Raw genomic sequence first — 15,211 nt, 5'->3', positions numbered from 1 at the left:
CCAAAACCTGGGACACCCCCAGCAGGGAATGTGGGGAGCATTTCCCTTCCCAGTGCCACGGGTGGCTGCTGCAAGTTCCCCGGTGTGATGCGGGTGCCAAATCCTTGATCCCACTGGGATCAGCAGCTGCTCCAGGCCCCCTCTGCCCCCTCCCCACACAGACCCTGCCCCCTTGGGGGCTGCAGTGGCCCAGGGTCCCCCCAGCTGCTGCCAGCACAGGTGGCAGGTGGCACCATGCCCGTGGGATGTGGTGCCCGGGGCAGAGCCATGGGAAAGGTGTGGGTGTCGGGGTGCCAGGGCTGGGTCCCCCCCGGGCTGGGGGTGTGGGGCACCCTGTGCCCTCCCTGTCACCTCCCAGTTCATCCTGCCCACTGTGCAGGGGCTGAGGGCTGTCCCACAGCTGGCACTGCCCACGATGTCCCTCTGTCCTATCCCTTTGCCCCAATTCCCCACATCCCAATGCCCTGGCTGGGAACAGAGCAAGGACCGTGCCAGGAGTTGTTGGCTTTTATTTGCAGCATTAAATAGCACTAGGAAGGAGACAATAAATACCTTTTTTGGGGGAATAAATAACCAGTGAGTGCAGCACTCACAGGGTCTGGCCGTGGGGCGATGCTGGCCCTGGAGTCACAGCCGTGGCTGGGGTGGGGGGGTCAGCAATAAATAATAGAGGGTACAACCCCCCCCCCGGCAGCAAGGCTTATAAATAACTGATAAATAACCAGGGAGGGACACCCTGGCGGGGTCGGGTGCTCTAAAACAAGCACGGGCAGGGTGACACGGTCACCGGGGTGGCGCGGTCACCGGGTGGCGCGGTCACCGGGGCGGGCTCAGCGCGCCGTGCGGGGCAGGACGCAGGTGCAGCCCACGGGCACTCGGATGTAATCCACCTCCAGCGCCACCAGCCCCAGCCCCGCGGGCCGCGGGCACGGCTTGCGCCGCAGCACCAGCATGGTCTGCTGGATGGTCACCGAGTTGAGCGACGTGGTCTCCCGGCCGGTTTTCACGTCCACGCAGCCGCTGCACAGGCACTCGGCGAAGGCCAGCTTGCGCGGGTAGCGGTTCTCGTCCTCGTCGATGCTGCGGGGACACGGCGACACCTTCCCCTGTGCCACCAGCTCTGACCGGCTGGGGAGGGGATACGCGGGCTGTCGGGGGCCGGGGGCACTCACCGGTATCGCCACGGGGAGATGGAGCGCTCGTGGGGCTCGCTGCGGAGCCCGGCGCGCAGCGACAGCGCGGGGCAGGCGGGCGGGCGCTGCCGCCGCCGCCGCCGGGCCCCGGCCGCCTCCAGGCGCTCCAGCTGCGGCACCAACTGCACCGAGACGTGCCGGTCCCAGCGCAGGCTGCGGCCCAGTAGCTGAGCGGGAGCCTCGTCCTCCAGCTCGGCCCCGCTGAAGCAGCGCACGGCGGAGTGAGCGGAGCCGATCCCGGCGCGCCGCAGTCCCCGGCACTGCCCCAGCGCCGCCAGCACGGCCAGCACCGCCAGCCAGCCCTGCGGGGACAGCACAGCGTCAGGGACACCCAAAGGGACAGGGACACCCAAAGGGACAGGGACACACGGCCAGCACCGCCAGCCAGGCCTGCGGGGACAGCACAGCGTCAGGGACACCCAAAGGGACAGGGACACCCAAAGGAACAGGGACACACGGCCAGCACCGCCAGCCAGCCCTGCGGGGACAGCACAGCGTCAGGGACACCCAAAGGGACAGGGACACCCAAAGGGACAGGGACACCCAAAGGGACAGGGACACACGGCCCAGTGACAGGGACACCCAAAGGGACAGGGACACCCAAAGGGACAGGCACACACGGCACAGTGACAGTGACACCAAGGGGACAGCCACACACAGCAGAGCCCTCCCCAAAATGCGATGTGCAGCCCCACGGCCCCAGGGCTGGGCAGGTGTGTGCCTGTGTATCGATCTGTTATCTCTCCATTAGCTATCCTTTATCTGTTACCTATCCGTTATTAGATATTTATTTCCACACGTCTCTCTATCTGTATAATCCCCATATCTATAGATGTCTCTATATGCCTATACAGTGTCTGTACATTTTTATCTGTACGTAGATACATCTAGAGCTTCTCTGTATCTCTGTATCTCTGCGTGTCTCTAACTTGATATTTATATTTCTATATCTGTCTTTATCTGTACCTGTATCTCTGGCTATATCAGTATTTCTATAGCTGTATCTCTATATATTTATATCTAGCTATTTATATCTAGCTATATATATCTATTTATATCTATATATAGATATAGATAGATATTGACATATTGACATATATATCAATATGTCAATATCTATCTATATATCAAAATACCAATATAACTATCTATGTACATATTTATATCTATCTGTATCCATATCTATCTAAATCTATTTCTATCTATCTATCTATCTATCTATCTATCTATCTATCTATCTTATTTCTATTTCTATTTCTATTATTTCTATTTCTATTTCTATTTCTATATTTCTATTTCTATTATTTCTATATCTATTTCCATATCTATATATCTACATATATATAATCTATATCTATCTCTATATCTATCTATCTATCTATCTATCTATCTATCTATCTATCTATCTATCTTGTTTCTATTTCTATTTCTATTTCTATTTCTATTTCTATTTCTATTTCTATTTCCATATCTATATATCTACAGATATATAACCTATATCTATCTCTATATCTATCTGTCATTTCTCTCTGTATCTCTATATATCTATTTGTATTTCTATATGTATCCCGTCCCTAAAAAATGAGCACGCCCACGTGCACACGTGCTTGGATACACTCAATATCCACACTCACACACTGCACACACACAGCAGCACCTGCAGCTATAAACACACACACACACATACACACAAATATATAAATATACATTTTATATGTAAATATGGAAAAAGAAGTAGAAATAAAAATGTAAAAGTATAAATACATACGCACTAAAAATATATAAATATATATAATACAAATATTTTATAAATATATATTTTATATATATTATATATATAATTTCTATATATTTATCCAAAAATATTTTATATAAATACATAAAAATATAAATAAAAATATAAAACTATAAACACACACATAAATATATATATTTATATAGATAAAGATTTATATTTATATGCATTAAATATATTTTATATATAAAGATATATATAAAATTTTATATATTTCTAGAAAAAATAAATATATATTTTATGTAAATATATAAAAATAAGCAAAACTAAAAATATACAACTATAAATACACACCCAAATATATATAAAAATATTATATATATTTATATAAAATATATTAAAGTAAATATTTTATTTATATAAAGATATATATCTTTATGTATATATATTTTATATATATAAAGATATATTTAAATTTATATATATATATAAATTTTTATATATTTATAGAAAAGAAAATAAAGATATATTTTATATAAATATATAAAAATGAAAATAAGTAAAACCAAAAATTATAAATACACATACACATGTAAATTTTTATATATTTATATAAATATATATAAATGTATTTTTATATATAGAAATATATATACAGATATATACAAAATTTCTATATATTTATAGAATTATATATTTCTATATATATAAAATATGTAAATATATATTTTATTAAAATATCTTAAAATAAATATCATATACATCTCTTTATATATATAAAATATTATATATAGCGATATATATATAATTTTAAAATATATTTATAGAAAAGGTATAAATACGTACTTTTATAGATATATAAAAAATAAATAAAAATATAGAACTATAAAAACACACACGCATATATATAGCTAAAGAGAGAGAAAACCCACACATATGTATATATTTTTAATTTATATATTTTTATATGTATGTATAGCTCAGTATACATATAAATTCCCATTTTATATATTTATATATACGTTTTTATATGGTTATATATAGTTTTATATTTATTTATATATTTTATATTTATGTAAAATTGTATTAATATACATGTATATATGTTTTTATATAGGTTTATACTTATGTATATATTTTATTTATGTAAAAATATATGTCTATATTTATATACATGTATGTATGCTTATATATACTTTTATAGTTATTTATACATTTTATATTTGTGTAAAAATATATGTCTATATTTATATACAGATATCTAGCAGAGTCTGCACACCCGACCCCTACAGGAGTAGGAAATATCTGTGCACACACCTGCAGCTAATCCTGTGCACTCACACCCACACAGACACTGAAAACACCTCTCTGTGTGTGTGAATGAAATATTAAATCAAGGATAAACAACCCCTGGAACGAAAATAAATAATGGAAAAAAAGAAATAAATAATGGAAAGAAATAAAGAAAATATAAATACGTATAATATAAATAAATAAAAATAAATATTGTTAAATATAATAAATGAAATAAATTAGAAATAAATATAAATAGGAATATATAAATTTATATACTTAAATATTTTTTAAATTTAAGTATATATAATGAACATAGCTATAAATAAGTAAATAGATATATAAGGAAATAGATAATATAAATAAAAAGATAAAGAAATTGAGAGTATATATGCACATAGAAAATGGGAATAAAATAGAAAATTAAAACAACAAATAAAAATACCACAGAATGAAATATAGATAACATAAATTTGAATATAACTGCATATTAAATATCATCTCTGCAGTAATAAATAACGATTTGTGCATGTTGGCATTGCACACACACAGAGGCACAGGGACAGCTTCCAGCAGCCCCTGTGCTCAGGGCTGCCCAAAACACACCTGGGTCCCTCTGAGTGTGCACAGGAGCGTGGGCTGAGCTCCCACACTCAGCACAGACACGGATATAAATACAGATAAACACTTAGAAATATAGATATAAAATTATATATAAAGATATAAAAATTATTTAATATGTAAATATATAAATATATAATATCCAATATAATATATATAAATATAAAATATAGTAATATCTTATAATATACAATGTATAAAATTAATATACTTATATATTGATAATATTATGTCAATATATTTATATAATGTTAATACATTAATGTTAATATGTATTATATATTAAGGTACATTCTATGTAATATAATATAATTAATGTATATAAAATATAAGAATGCATATCTATTATATGTAAAATAGGAATATAAATATAAATATAAATATAAATATAAATATAAATATAAATATAAATATAAATATAAATATAAATATAAATGTATGTATGTATATGTATGTATACACACACAGAGCTGTGCACATGGTGTGTAACACACATAAAATGCACACAGGGTTTGTAATTCACTCATAAAATACACCCATGGTGTGTAACACAGACATTAAACACACACACATATATAAAATAAATATAGAGAGCCCCACAGACGATGTGTCACTCACACACATGAAACTCACACACACAGAACCCTGCACATGGTGTGCAACACACACACATGTAATAAAAACACAGAGCTGTGCACATGACATGTAACACATATAATAAACACACTCAGAGCTGTGCACACAGTGTGTAACACACACATGAAACACTCAGAGAACCCCACACATGGCATCTAACACATGCAATGAACACACACACACATGAAACACACATAAAACCTCACACATGACATGTAACACATGTAATGAGCACACACACACACACTCAGAGCTGTGCCCAGGGTGTGTAACACACACATTAAACACACATAAAACCTCACACATGACATGTAACACATGTAATGAACACACACACTCATTAAACACACATAAAACCTCACACATGACATGTAGCACATATAATGAACTCACACACACTCAGAGCTGTTACACACACACATTAAACCCCACACATGACATGTAGCACATATAATGAACACACACTCAACACCCAGAGCTGTGCACACAGTGTGTAACACAGAGAACCCCACACGTGACATGTAGCACATATAATGAACACACACACATCATGAACACTCACACAGAGCCCTGCACACGGTGTGTAACACACACACTCAGAGCTGTGCCCAGGGTGTGTAACACACACATGTAAAACCCTACACATGACATTTAACACGTATGAAATGAACTCACGCACCCTCAGAGCTGTGCACGCAGTGTGTAACACACACATAACATCCCACACATGACATATCACACATGTAATGAACTCACACACACCGAGCTGTGCCCAAGGCGTGTAACACACACATTAAACACACATGAAACCCCACACACCACACGTAACATGCCCCACACACCCCACACTTTCTGCCCTCGCCCCCCAACATCCCCCAGCGCCCCCAAACCCCACGTTACCATCAGCCAGGTGTCGAGGGACCACGCCAAAATTTGGGGGGCACGGGGCGGGGGGGAGCAGGGAACACGGCCGGATTTGGGGAAGGGAACACGGCAAGGTCCGGGGGGACCCTTGGGAAGCGCAGCCCCAGGGATGAGGCGGCCGAGTGGCAGCGCCGCCGCCGCCGCCGCCTTTTTATAGGGCCGGGCAGGTGATGTGCACACACCTGGAAACTCCAGCTCCAGGTTCCTTCCTCCTCCCCGCACAGGGCCGGCACTTCCTTCTGCACTCCACGTGTGCCAGCCGGGAGCGCGGGCGCCTCCGAGCTCCAGAATTTGGGCAGGGAGGCGGGCAGGGGTGTCCCGGTGACACCGGGACGGGACGGGCATCCCCCAGGCCGTGCCCTGTTGCGTCACCGGCACCGTGAGATCACCATGGCATTCCCGGGCAGAAATCCCAAATTAAGCAACGCTGGGAAGGGCTCGAGGGCTGCCGTCGGCCCTCCAGGATGGCCCGATGGGCTGGCCTCCAGCAGCACCAGCGGGATGCTGGTTTCGTGCTGGGAGCAAGGAGCAGGGCTGGAGGATGGGAAATCCCAAAGGGATGGGAAATTCCAGGGGGTGGGAAATCCCAGGGACCCCAAAAATTGTTCTCTGAATGAGAGGGGTCTGGCAGAGGTACCCCAGGTGATGCCCCCCACTAACGCTTCACACCAGTAGGGTACTGGTTCCATACTGGGAACAAGGAGCCTGGGGAATCCTCAGGGCCCCCAAACACGGCTCCCTAGATTAGGGGGATTTATTAGAGACCCCCCCAGTGATGCCAGGCAGGGCAGAAGCTGCAGAATCCCCCAGTTACACACCAGTAATATACTGGCTTCACAGTGGGCATGAGACCATCTACTGCCCCAGGAAACAGAGCAGCTTTTCCAGCTCCACGGAGCTGCTCATGACCCAAAAAACCCCAAAATGAGGGGTACAGACGCCCCCCCCCCCCCCCACCAAGGTAAGGGAGAGGCAGAGAAAAGCAGGAAACGGTAAAATTGGTTATCAAAATATTTTATTTCAGGGAGATCCCTCCAAAAAAAAAAAAAAAAAAAAAGAAAAAAAAAGAAAAAAAAGAAAAAAAAAAAGAAAACAAAACAAAAAAAAAAAAAAAAAAAAAGGAAAAACCAAAGGAAGAAGGACCCTCCTGGCAGACGGACACCCACAACACCTGCAGGGCTCCTGGGAAATCAACTGAACCGATCCCCTGCTCCAAAGAAACGACAGGGCTCTCCCGAGGGGCGGAGGCAGGAATAGATATATTTATATTTTTCCTGGGGGAGGAGGGGTGCTGCCAGCAGTTCACAGCAGTTTTCGGCTCTCTCGGCACACGGGACTAGAACTGCATTGCTGAAGACACTCAACACACAGCAGGGCTAACTAGGAGAATACAACTGGAGGCTAGCAAAGAGGAGAGGGGACACAGGAGAGCTGGGAGCACCCGCGGGGCTGGAGTCCTCTGTGCACAATTTACAGGGCCCCGGAGCCCTCCCGGAGCCGCTCGTCGGGCAAAAACTTCCTTAATTTCTTTGTTTTGTGTGTGTGTGTGTTGTATGTGTGTGTGGTGCATGTGTGTGTGTGTGTGGGTTTTACGTTTGTTTTTTTGTTTTATTTTTTTAAAAAGAACCGCGCGGCCAAAACGAAGACGAGGAACTGCAAAATCCCAAAGCGGCCGCTTCTGCCTCTCTTTATAAAAACCTCAGCAGTCACTGGGGGCACAGCCCACTATACTTTGCCCGGGATCTTGGCCCGTTTGCGGGCGATGGCGTCCTCCACGGCCTTGAGCTGCTTCAGGAGCTCCTCCCTGCGGGACAGGGTGCTGGATTTGCTGCCCTTGGCAGCCCCAGGGCCCGGCTCCGAGCCCTTGCCCGGCACGCTGGTGACTTTGCTGGAGCTCTTGGACTGAGGGGACAGCTGGCGTTTCCTGCAGGGACAGAGGAGGGGCAGTGAGAGGAGCTGGGAATGTCCCAAAGGCTCGGAGGGAATCCGAGAGGGGATTGTGCACTGAGCCCTGCTGGCCACACTAAAATCAGAGTTTTTAAGGTCCTTTCTCACATAAATTTCATCTCTTTCAGAGATGAAAACTGCACTGAGCCCCACTGGCCCCATTGGTTTCTAAGGTCCTTACCCACATAAATTTAATCTCTTTCCATAGGCAGGGACACCTTTCATTAGCTCAGGTGGCTCCAGCCTGGCCTTGGGCACTGCCAGGGATCCAGGGGCAGCCCCAGCTTCTCTGGGCATCCAGTGCCAGGGCTTCCCCACCTTCACAGGGAAGGATTTCTCCCTAGTTTCTGAGCTGAACTAAAATAGCAGGAAGAGCCACATCTAACACATGGCTCCAGGAGCAGGTGGGAGAAAAGAGGTTGGAGACAGGAGGAAACCTTGGGTTGAAAACTGGCCTAAACAGTAAAAAACCAGATTATTACATGGGGATTCCCAAATTCCCAGGATTAAACTCAGTGCCAGCTCGTGGCTGCAGTGAGCAGCTCCCTGTGACACCCACAGGGGAGAGCAGCCCTGGAACATCCCCTCAATCCCAAATCCTTCAGCCCCTTCCCTGTGATGTTGCCCCAGAGATCCTTGGAGAGGACCCTTGAGCCCCCTGAGCCACACATCCAACACTGCACTGGGACATTCCCAGCACTGCAGCAGGCACAGCCTGCCAGGAATTTGGCTGAGCTGCATGGAAGGTGCAAAGCCAGGGCTGTCACTGCTCTGTCCCATGCAGGGGACACAGCCACAGCAGCAAGGGGGGCAGCTGAGGGTGTGCCAGGCTGGGAAAAGGGGAATGAGGCACCAGGTGCCAGGAGGAGCTGGCCAGGGGCAAGGGGTTGCACTCTGGTGCTCTTTTACACTGTTTTAATGAGCTGCAGAGGCACTGGCTGAGCTCACTCCTGACCCACTTGGCTCCTGGTGCTCCTGCTCTTCTCCCAGCTGGAATGGCCCAGCTGGAGGCTCCGCACAAGCCCTGGCACCCCTGGCACCAGCCCAGGCAGCTCCGCGTCCTTCCTGGCGCTGCGCCCCATGGCAACTGCAGCTGCTGGCCTGGGACAGCCTGGGACAGCCTGGGACAGCCTGGGACAGCCCTGCAGGGCTGTGGGGCCCAGCAGAAGCAGCAGCACTCACCTGTCTGCCTGTGCAGGGGAAGGTTTTGGGTTCTGGCCCCGCTGCCGCTCCTGTTTGGGGGACGAGAGTCTCCCGGTCGCCTTCCTATCGCGAGAGCCTGGGGGAGAGCACAAGGACATTCCTTCATTTTCCTGCTTGGCACCAAGGCCAGGCCACCCCCTGCCTGCACTGACTGACCACATCGTGCCGAAAAAGATGCCAAAACCAATGCCAAGTCCAGCAGCAGCTGGAAAAGCCTCACTGTGTGGCCCCTGCACCTCTGGCAGGGCTGTGCGCTGCAGTCACCTGTACACACCACCTTCCACCAGCCCTTCCTCACCCTCCAGCTGCTGGAGTGAGGCTCTTCCATGGCTTCTTGTGCCTGCAGAGCTGCTGGCTCTGCCCTGGCGGGTCACAGGGTGTAGTGGCTCCAGCAGTGACAGGTGAGGGCAGCTCTGCTGCTTTCGGAGCCAGCAGCACCCCCGTGTTTGTGCAGCACGGCTCAGCTGCCAGGCCCTGCCCCAACAGAGCTGCCCTGGGCACTCAGGGATGCTGGGGAGCAGCTGGGTTACCCCAGGAACAGAGAGGGAATTCCTCCTGCAAGGCAGCCTGTGGAGCTGCTGCCCTGCTCTGAGCTCAGGCAGCAAAGGTGCCCAGTCCCCCATGGCAGCAGCCCCTGTGTGTGCCAGGGCATCCCTCTGCTCCTGGGGATGGACACTGGGACAGCCTCAGGTCACAGAGCAGGTGACACAGTCAGCCACCAGCACTGAGCAGTCTGGTGCTGAGATGCCAAGGGCTCAGTCCCAACTCAGCCAAGGGCACCTTTGGGATTTGGGGCTCCGTGGCTGGGACTCCCCATCCCTGGAAGTGTCCAAGGCCAGGCTGGATGGGGCTCAGAGCAACCTGGGGTAGTGGAAGGTGTCCCTGGTCTTTGGTCCCTTGCAGCCCAAATTAATCCGTGCTGCAGCGCAAAAATTGCTTTTTAACAAAAAGCAGAGGATGGCACCAGTGCCTCTCCAGAACACGTCCTGGCCTGGCCCTGTCACTCGTGTGTGAACCAGACCCCAGTGAACTTCAACCTGGGGCAGTCCCTTGCAGGCTGCCCTTGCAGGAGGTGAATGTTGCAGGTAATTACACAGACCTTGTGCTGGCTGGCACCCAGAGTCAACAAGATCCACCTACAGCTGAGCCACCAGGGAAAACAACATCACGTGGCAGCGCCGACGTCACCCGCAGCCACCTCTGGCTGCCAACTCCCCCCACCCCCTGTGCCTCTTGGCAGCCACAGCCAAGGCTGCAGGGTGGCACCGAGGGCCCTGTCTGTGCCTGCCAGCTCTCTTTCCCGAGCTGTTCCTGCTGCTGGGCAGGATTGAGGCCCAGGAGAACCCTTGGAAAGCCCAGGTCTTTCTAAACATCCAGGGCAGAGCGGGTTGTGTCACCCAGAGGTGGGGCAATCAGCTCCTGTCCCAGGCTGGCTGATGCAGGCAGGGATTGATTGCATCCCTCTCTCCCTCCCTCTCTCCAGCCCAGCCTTTCGAAGCACCAGCCTGGCTGGCAGGGACAGCTCCCCCTGGAAAACTCCGGGATGCACCAAAGGAAACTCCTGTGACTCACAGTCCTGGAGTGGCTGGGATTTGGAAGTGATTTTCAGGATAATCCAGCCCAACCTTCAGCCCAGCACCACCAAGGTCACCACTAACCCTGTCCCCAGTGCCATATCCACACATTTATGGAACACTTCCAGGGATGGGGACTTCCTCCTGACAGTCTGTTCCTTTCTGGGAAAAAAAAATCTCCTCATTTCCAACCTAAACCTGATTTCCACAGCCACATCCAAGGCCAGCAAGAGTGAGCAGGAGGCCCTGGGGTGGATGTGGAGGTGAGAACTCAGAGTCTTCAAAGCCAAGGGGCTGTTTTTTGGTCAGGATTTACAGTGGAGTTAGTGTGGCCAGGCTGGCTCTGGCCTGCCCAGGGCCTCAGCTCTGCTGTGTTTTTGCAGCAGGATGGTCAATGCCCCCCTTTATCTGGTGGCAATCCCACTCTGAGGTTTTGGGATGACTGCAGTGGATCTTTCCAGCTGCTGGAGGATGCCTCACCTCTGTCAGGTGACAGGTTGGCCCGTTTGGCTGGAGGAGAGGTCGGCCTCTCTTTGTCTGCTGGCTCGTATCTCTTCCTGCTTCCTTTGTCAGCTGCCTGCAGTGGAATTAAAACAATGGAGCTGAGCAGCCACTTCCCTCTGCACAGGGAAACAGGCACAGCCATTCCCTGGCTCCTGCAAACACCTTTCCCAATAAACTCTGCACACACCAGTCCCAGCCATCCCTGAATCCACCTAATTCCCAACCACCAGGAGCCAACAGCAACACCCCCCTGCGCTGGGATTAAGGCTGTAATAATTTCAGAACAGGAACAGGAAAACAGCAGCTTTTTGGGATGGTTTTTTCCCCAGCAGCACCAAGGATAGCAGATGTGAGGGAGGCATGAGGAGCCGTGCCTTTTCCAGGCTGTCATGTGTCACTGCACACTCCTCCCTCCCTCTGGAGCAGCTTCCTGCCTCTGATAAAGGCTCCTCACGTCAGAGCACAGGGAAGTAGAGAAATCTGCAGCCTCAGACTGCGCCGGGGAATTTGGGCTGGCAGAGCAAAATATCAAAACCAGGAACCTGCCCACGTGATGGGGCCAACACCCTGCCCCAGCAGCAAACCCCGCGAGGAACAACTCCCCCACACGGGCTGGGACCTGTGCCCATGGCTCTGAGCAGGGCACTGGGATCAGAGGGGAGGGCAACAGCCAGAGGGGCACCCCAGGAGCTGGGCTGCACCTTCTCCCCCTGCACTCTGTTCCCAGCCTGCTCTGGGCTGGCACAGGAAGAGCTCCCAGAGCATCTCCCAGGGAAAAGGCCCCGGGACCTTCGAGCAAGCGGGGAAGAGCCTGGAAGCTGCAGCAGGAATGTGCCCCAGGGAAGCCGCCAACACAGCCCCAAAGTGAAGCCAGCACAGGGTGTGTGCTGCCAGACTGGTTCTGTGTGCTGCCCTCCAAGCCAGCCCCAGACCTTCCTGGCTGAGCTCATCCCAACAGTGCTGAGCCTGGAGCTGGGATCCATCCCCCTCCCTCTCACTGGGATCCATCCCCTGCCTCTCACTGGGATCCATCCCCTCTCTCCTGCAGGATCCACCCCCTCCCTCCTGCAGGATCCATCCCCTCTCTCCTGCAGGATCCATCCCCTCCCTCCTGCAGGATCCATCCCCTCCTTCCTGCTGGGATCCATCCCCTCCCTCCTGCAGGATCCATCCCCTCTGGCCCCCAGGAATGGCACATCTAACACATGGCTCCAGGAGCAAGTGGAAGAAAAGAGGTTGGAGACAGGAGGAAGCCTTGGGTTGAAAACTGCCTTAAACAGTAAAAACCCAGCAGGGAATGCCAGCCCCCAGGGACTCATTCCCACCTTGTTCAGGAGCGTCAGTTTGATCTCCTTGTGCCCGCTGAAGCTGCCCTGCTGCGCCTGGGGGGCCGAGGGCTGCTGGCCCTGGGGCAGCTGCTGGGATTTGCTTCCCGGGGTGGGCTTGGCTGATTTCAGGAGCTGAGCGGGCACATCTCGTTTCCTCTTCTCCTCTTTAGCACTGTCTTCCTTTTTTGACTTTCCTGTTGAAAGCAGAGAGCACAGGTGGTGACTTGGGAATGATTCCTGTTGCCTGCCTCCCCTTTTGGACAAGAGGATGCTGCTCCAGGGATGGAAAAAGCCCACAGCAGTTATCTCAGCTCATGGACACGAGGTTAAGGGATTCAGGAAACCAGCATTTCCACAGAGAGCAACAGAAAAGACAAAGAACAAAAAGCTTTTGCCACAGACTCTGCCATGGTCTGGAAGGAGCAGAGGAAGAGCAAAGTGATACTGGAGCTGTCCAGATTTACATCACCTTCCAAGGGTGAAGGAGAGGCAGAACTGCCAGGCAGGAAAAGGGATGAGACAACCAGAGGCACAGGGATGGAAGGATGTGGATGCAAATTTGCTCCACAGGAGCCTGCCCTCTCCACAGGACCTCTGCTCAAGGATTTTCCCCGAGCCCACAGCATTCCCAGGGAAGGATCCCTGCTCCTCCCTTCCTCTCCAAAGCCTCCCCAGAGGGATGCACCCCAGCAGAGCAGGAGCTGTACCTTTCTTCTGCTGGGCCGGGGTGGGGGAGCGGGAGCTGGCCGAGGACACGGGGCTGGCCAGGTCCGCGTACATGTCCTCGGAGTCGGCGCTGCGCACGGAGCTGCTGCTGGACGAGGCACTGGACACGGAGGAGACGCTGCTCACGCTCAGGGACCTGCCAAGAGCAACAGCTCAGCACACCCAGGAAGGCAACGAGGCCGTTCTGCATTTCCCTGGATGTTGGGAAGCTCGGCAGGGAATGATGCACAAAGGCCGTGTGTCCTGGGGCGCTGCTGGTATGAAAAATCTCAAAGCTGTGGGGTGCAGGCCTAGAAAGTAATGATTATTTATAGCCAGGATTAAGGCAATGAGTAAACAGGTCACTGTTTGCCCAGGAAAACAGGGAGTGAAAGCAGGGAGTGCACTGGCACATCCAGGTCAGTGTTACAGCTCAGGGCAAGGGTTCCCTGGCAGGGTTTCTGCTGCTGGCACACATCCACTGTCACGACTGATACCTCCAAGATGGAAATCTCCCAGCAGGGCCTATCCCAGGAAGTGTTTAAGCCAAGCTGGACAGGGTTGGAACAATATAGTCTAGTGGAAGGTGGCAGAGAGTTGGACTGGATGAGCTTTAAGCTCCTCTCCAAGCCAAACCATCCCACTCCATGAATATTCAGGCAGCCTCTCCAGCCTGTTCCACAGGCCACACCGCCCTGCTCTGCCAGCAAGGCCCAGGCTCCCTGCCTGGAAGCTGCATTGGGATGACTGAAGGGACTGTGGCAGCTCCAGCACAGACCAACCCTCTGCAGCCTCTGCCCCCTGGCACCAGGAGCTGAGTTCTGAGAGGTCTCATGGGTTGTTCCAACGGTGCCAGGATGAGCCAGGAACTCCTCCAGGCCACCAGGCTGGCCTGGTGTGGGCACACAGTGCATCTGCCACGGTTCCCCCTTCCCACAGGAGCAGCACAGGCAGCCCCAGTGTGCTCCCATTTCCCATCCATGCCCTGGTGCTCTCTGAAGCTCTTGCAACACCCCAGGCTGAGCTGATGAACGTGACAAGCGCGGAGTAAACAAGGCGGGATTTCTGTAAAATAACGCGGACGTTGAACCCCGGAGTTCCACAGAGTTCACTGATGGGAATTTGCAGTGCTCAGAGCCAAATCCTGCTCCAGCCACTGGTTTTACACCACAGGACTACTCTTACACCCGTGTGCCAGGGAAGTGTTGGGTTTCAAGGCTCTGCCTGTGAGGATTCAGGGAATCCTCTGTGTGAGGAGATGAAAAAACCCAAAGGAATGACTCGAGAGTGGTTTGTTTTTCCTTGCTGGAAGGAGTTTGTTGTTTACACATCCCACAGACCAAGAGACTTGGAACTGTTCACTTGGGGCTAAACACAAAAGGAACTGGACCTGCGACTTTGCCAGCAAAGGGAAAATATCATTAGCTGGGCCTTTTAGGGATTTTCTGACCTACCTCTCTTGACAGGCCAAGCATCTCCCCTAAGGACAGGAACCAGAGGTAGGAGAGGCTCAGGAGAGCCAAGCTCCATAGCCTGAAACTGTTCATT

The 15,211-nt window shown here is 49.5% G+C and overlaps 2 protein-coding genes across 7 annotated transcripts in view; both read right to left on the bottom strand.

Annotated features, from left to right (window-relative positions):
- Positions 1–497: 497 nt before the first annotated feature.
- IL17C (interleukin 17C) lies at positions 498–2,080 on the bottom strand. The gene is made up of 3 exons (XM_077185226.1): positions 2,046–2,080; positions 1,173–1,583; positions 498–1,080 (listed from the first exon to the last, which is right to left on the bottom strand). Exons 1-3 carry the CDS (start codon positions 2,078–2,080, stop codon positions 831–833), a joined length of 696 nt encoding a protein of 231 aa, XP_077041341.1. The 3' UTR covers positions 498–830.
- A 5,563-nt stretch (positions 2,081–7,643) lies between these two features.
- The window catches only part of ZC3H18 (zinc finger CCCH-type containing 18), a 45,592-nt gene continuing 38,024 nt past the window's right edge, over positions 7,644–15,211 (bottom strand). For all 6 annotated transcript variants that reach the window (XM_077185004.1, XM_077185002.1, XM_054640821.2 and 3 more), the window contains 5 exons: positions 13,666–13,820; positions 12,956–13,152; positions 11,607–11,703; positions 9,532–9,628; positions 7,644–8,326 (listed from right to left, as the gene is read on the bottom strand). In XM_077185004.1, coding sequence (XP_077041119.1) covers positions 8,128–8,326; positions 9,532–9,628; positions 11,607–11,703; positions 12,956–13,152; positions 13,666–13,820 — 745 coding nt within the window. In that variant the 3' untranslated portion in view covers positions 7,644–8,127. The remainder of the gene's footprint in view (positions 8,327–9,531; positions 9,629–11,606; positions 11,704–12,955; positions 13,153–13,665; positions 13,821–15,211) is intronic.

The sequence above is a fragment of the Agelaius phoeniceus genome, chromosome 12 (genome assembly GCF_051311805.1).
Source record: "Agelaius phoeniceus isolate bAgePho1 chromosome 12, bAgePho1.hap1, whole genome shotgun sequence".
Taxonomy (NCBI): domain Eukaryota; kingdom Metazoa; phylum Chordata; class Aves; order Passeriformes; family Icteridae; genus Agelaius; species Agelaius phoeniceus.
This window is presented reverse-complemented; position numbering and strand designations above follow the sequence as displayed.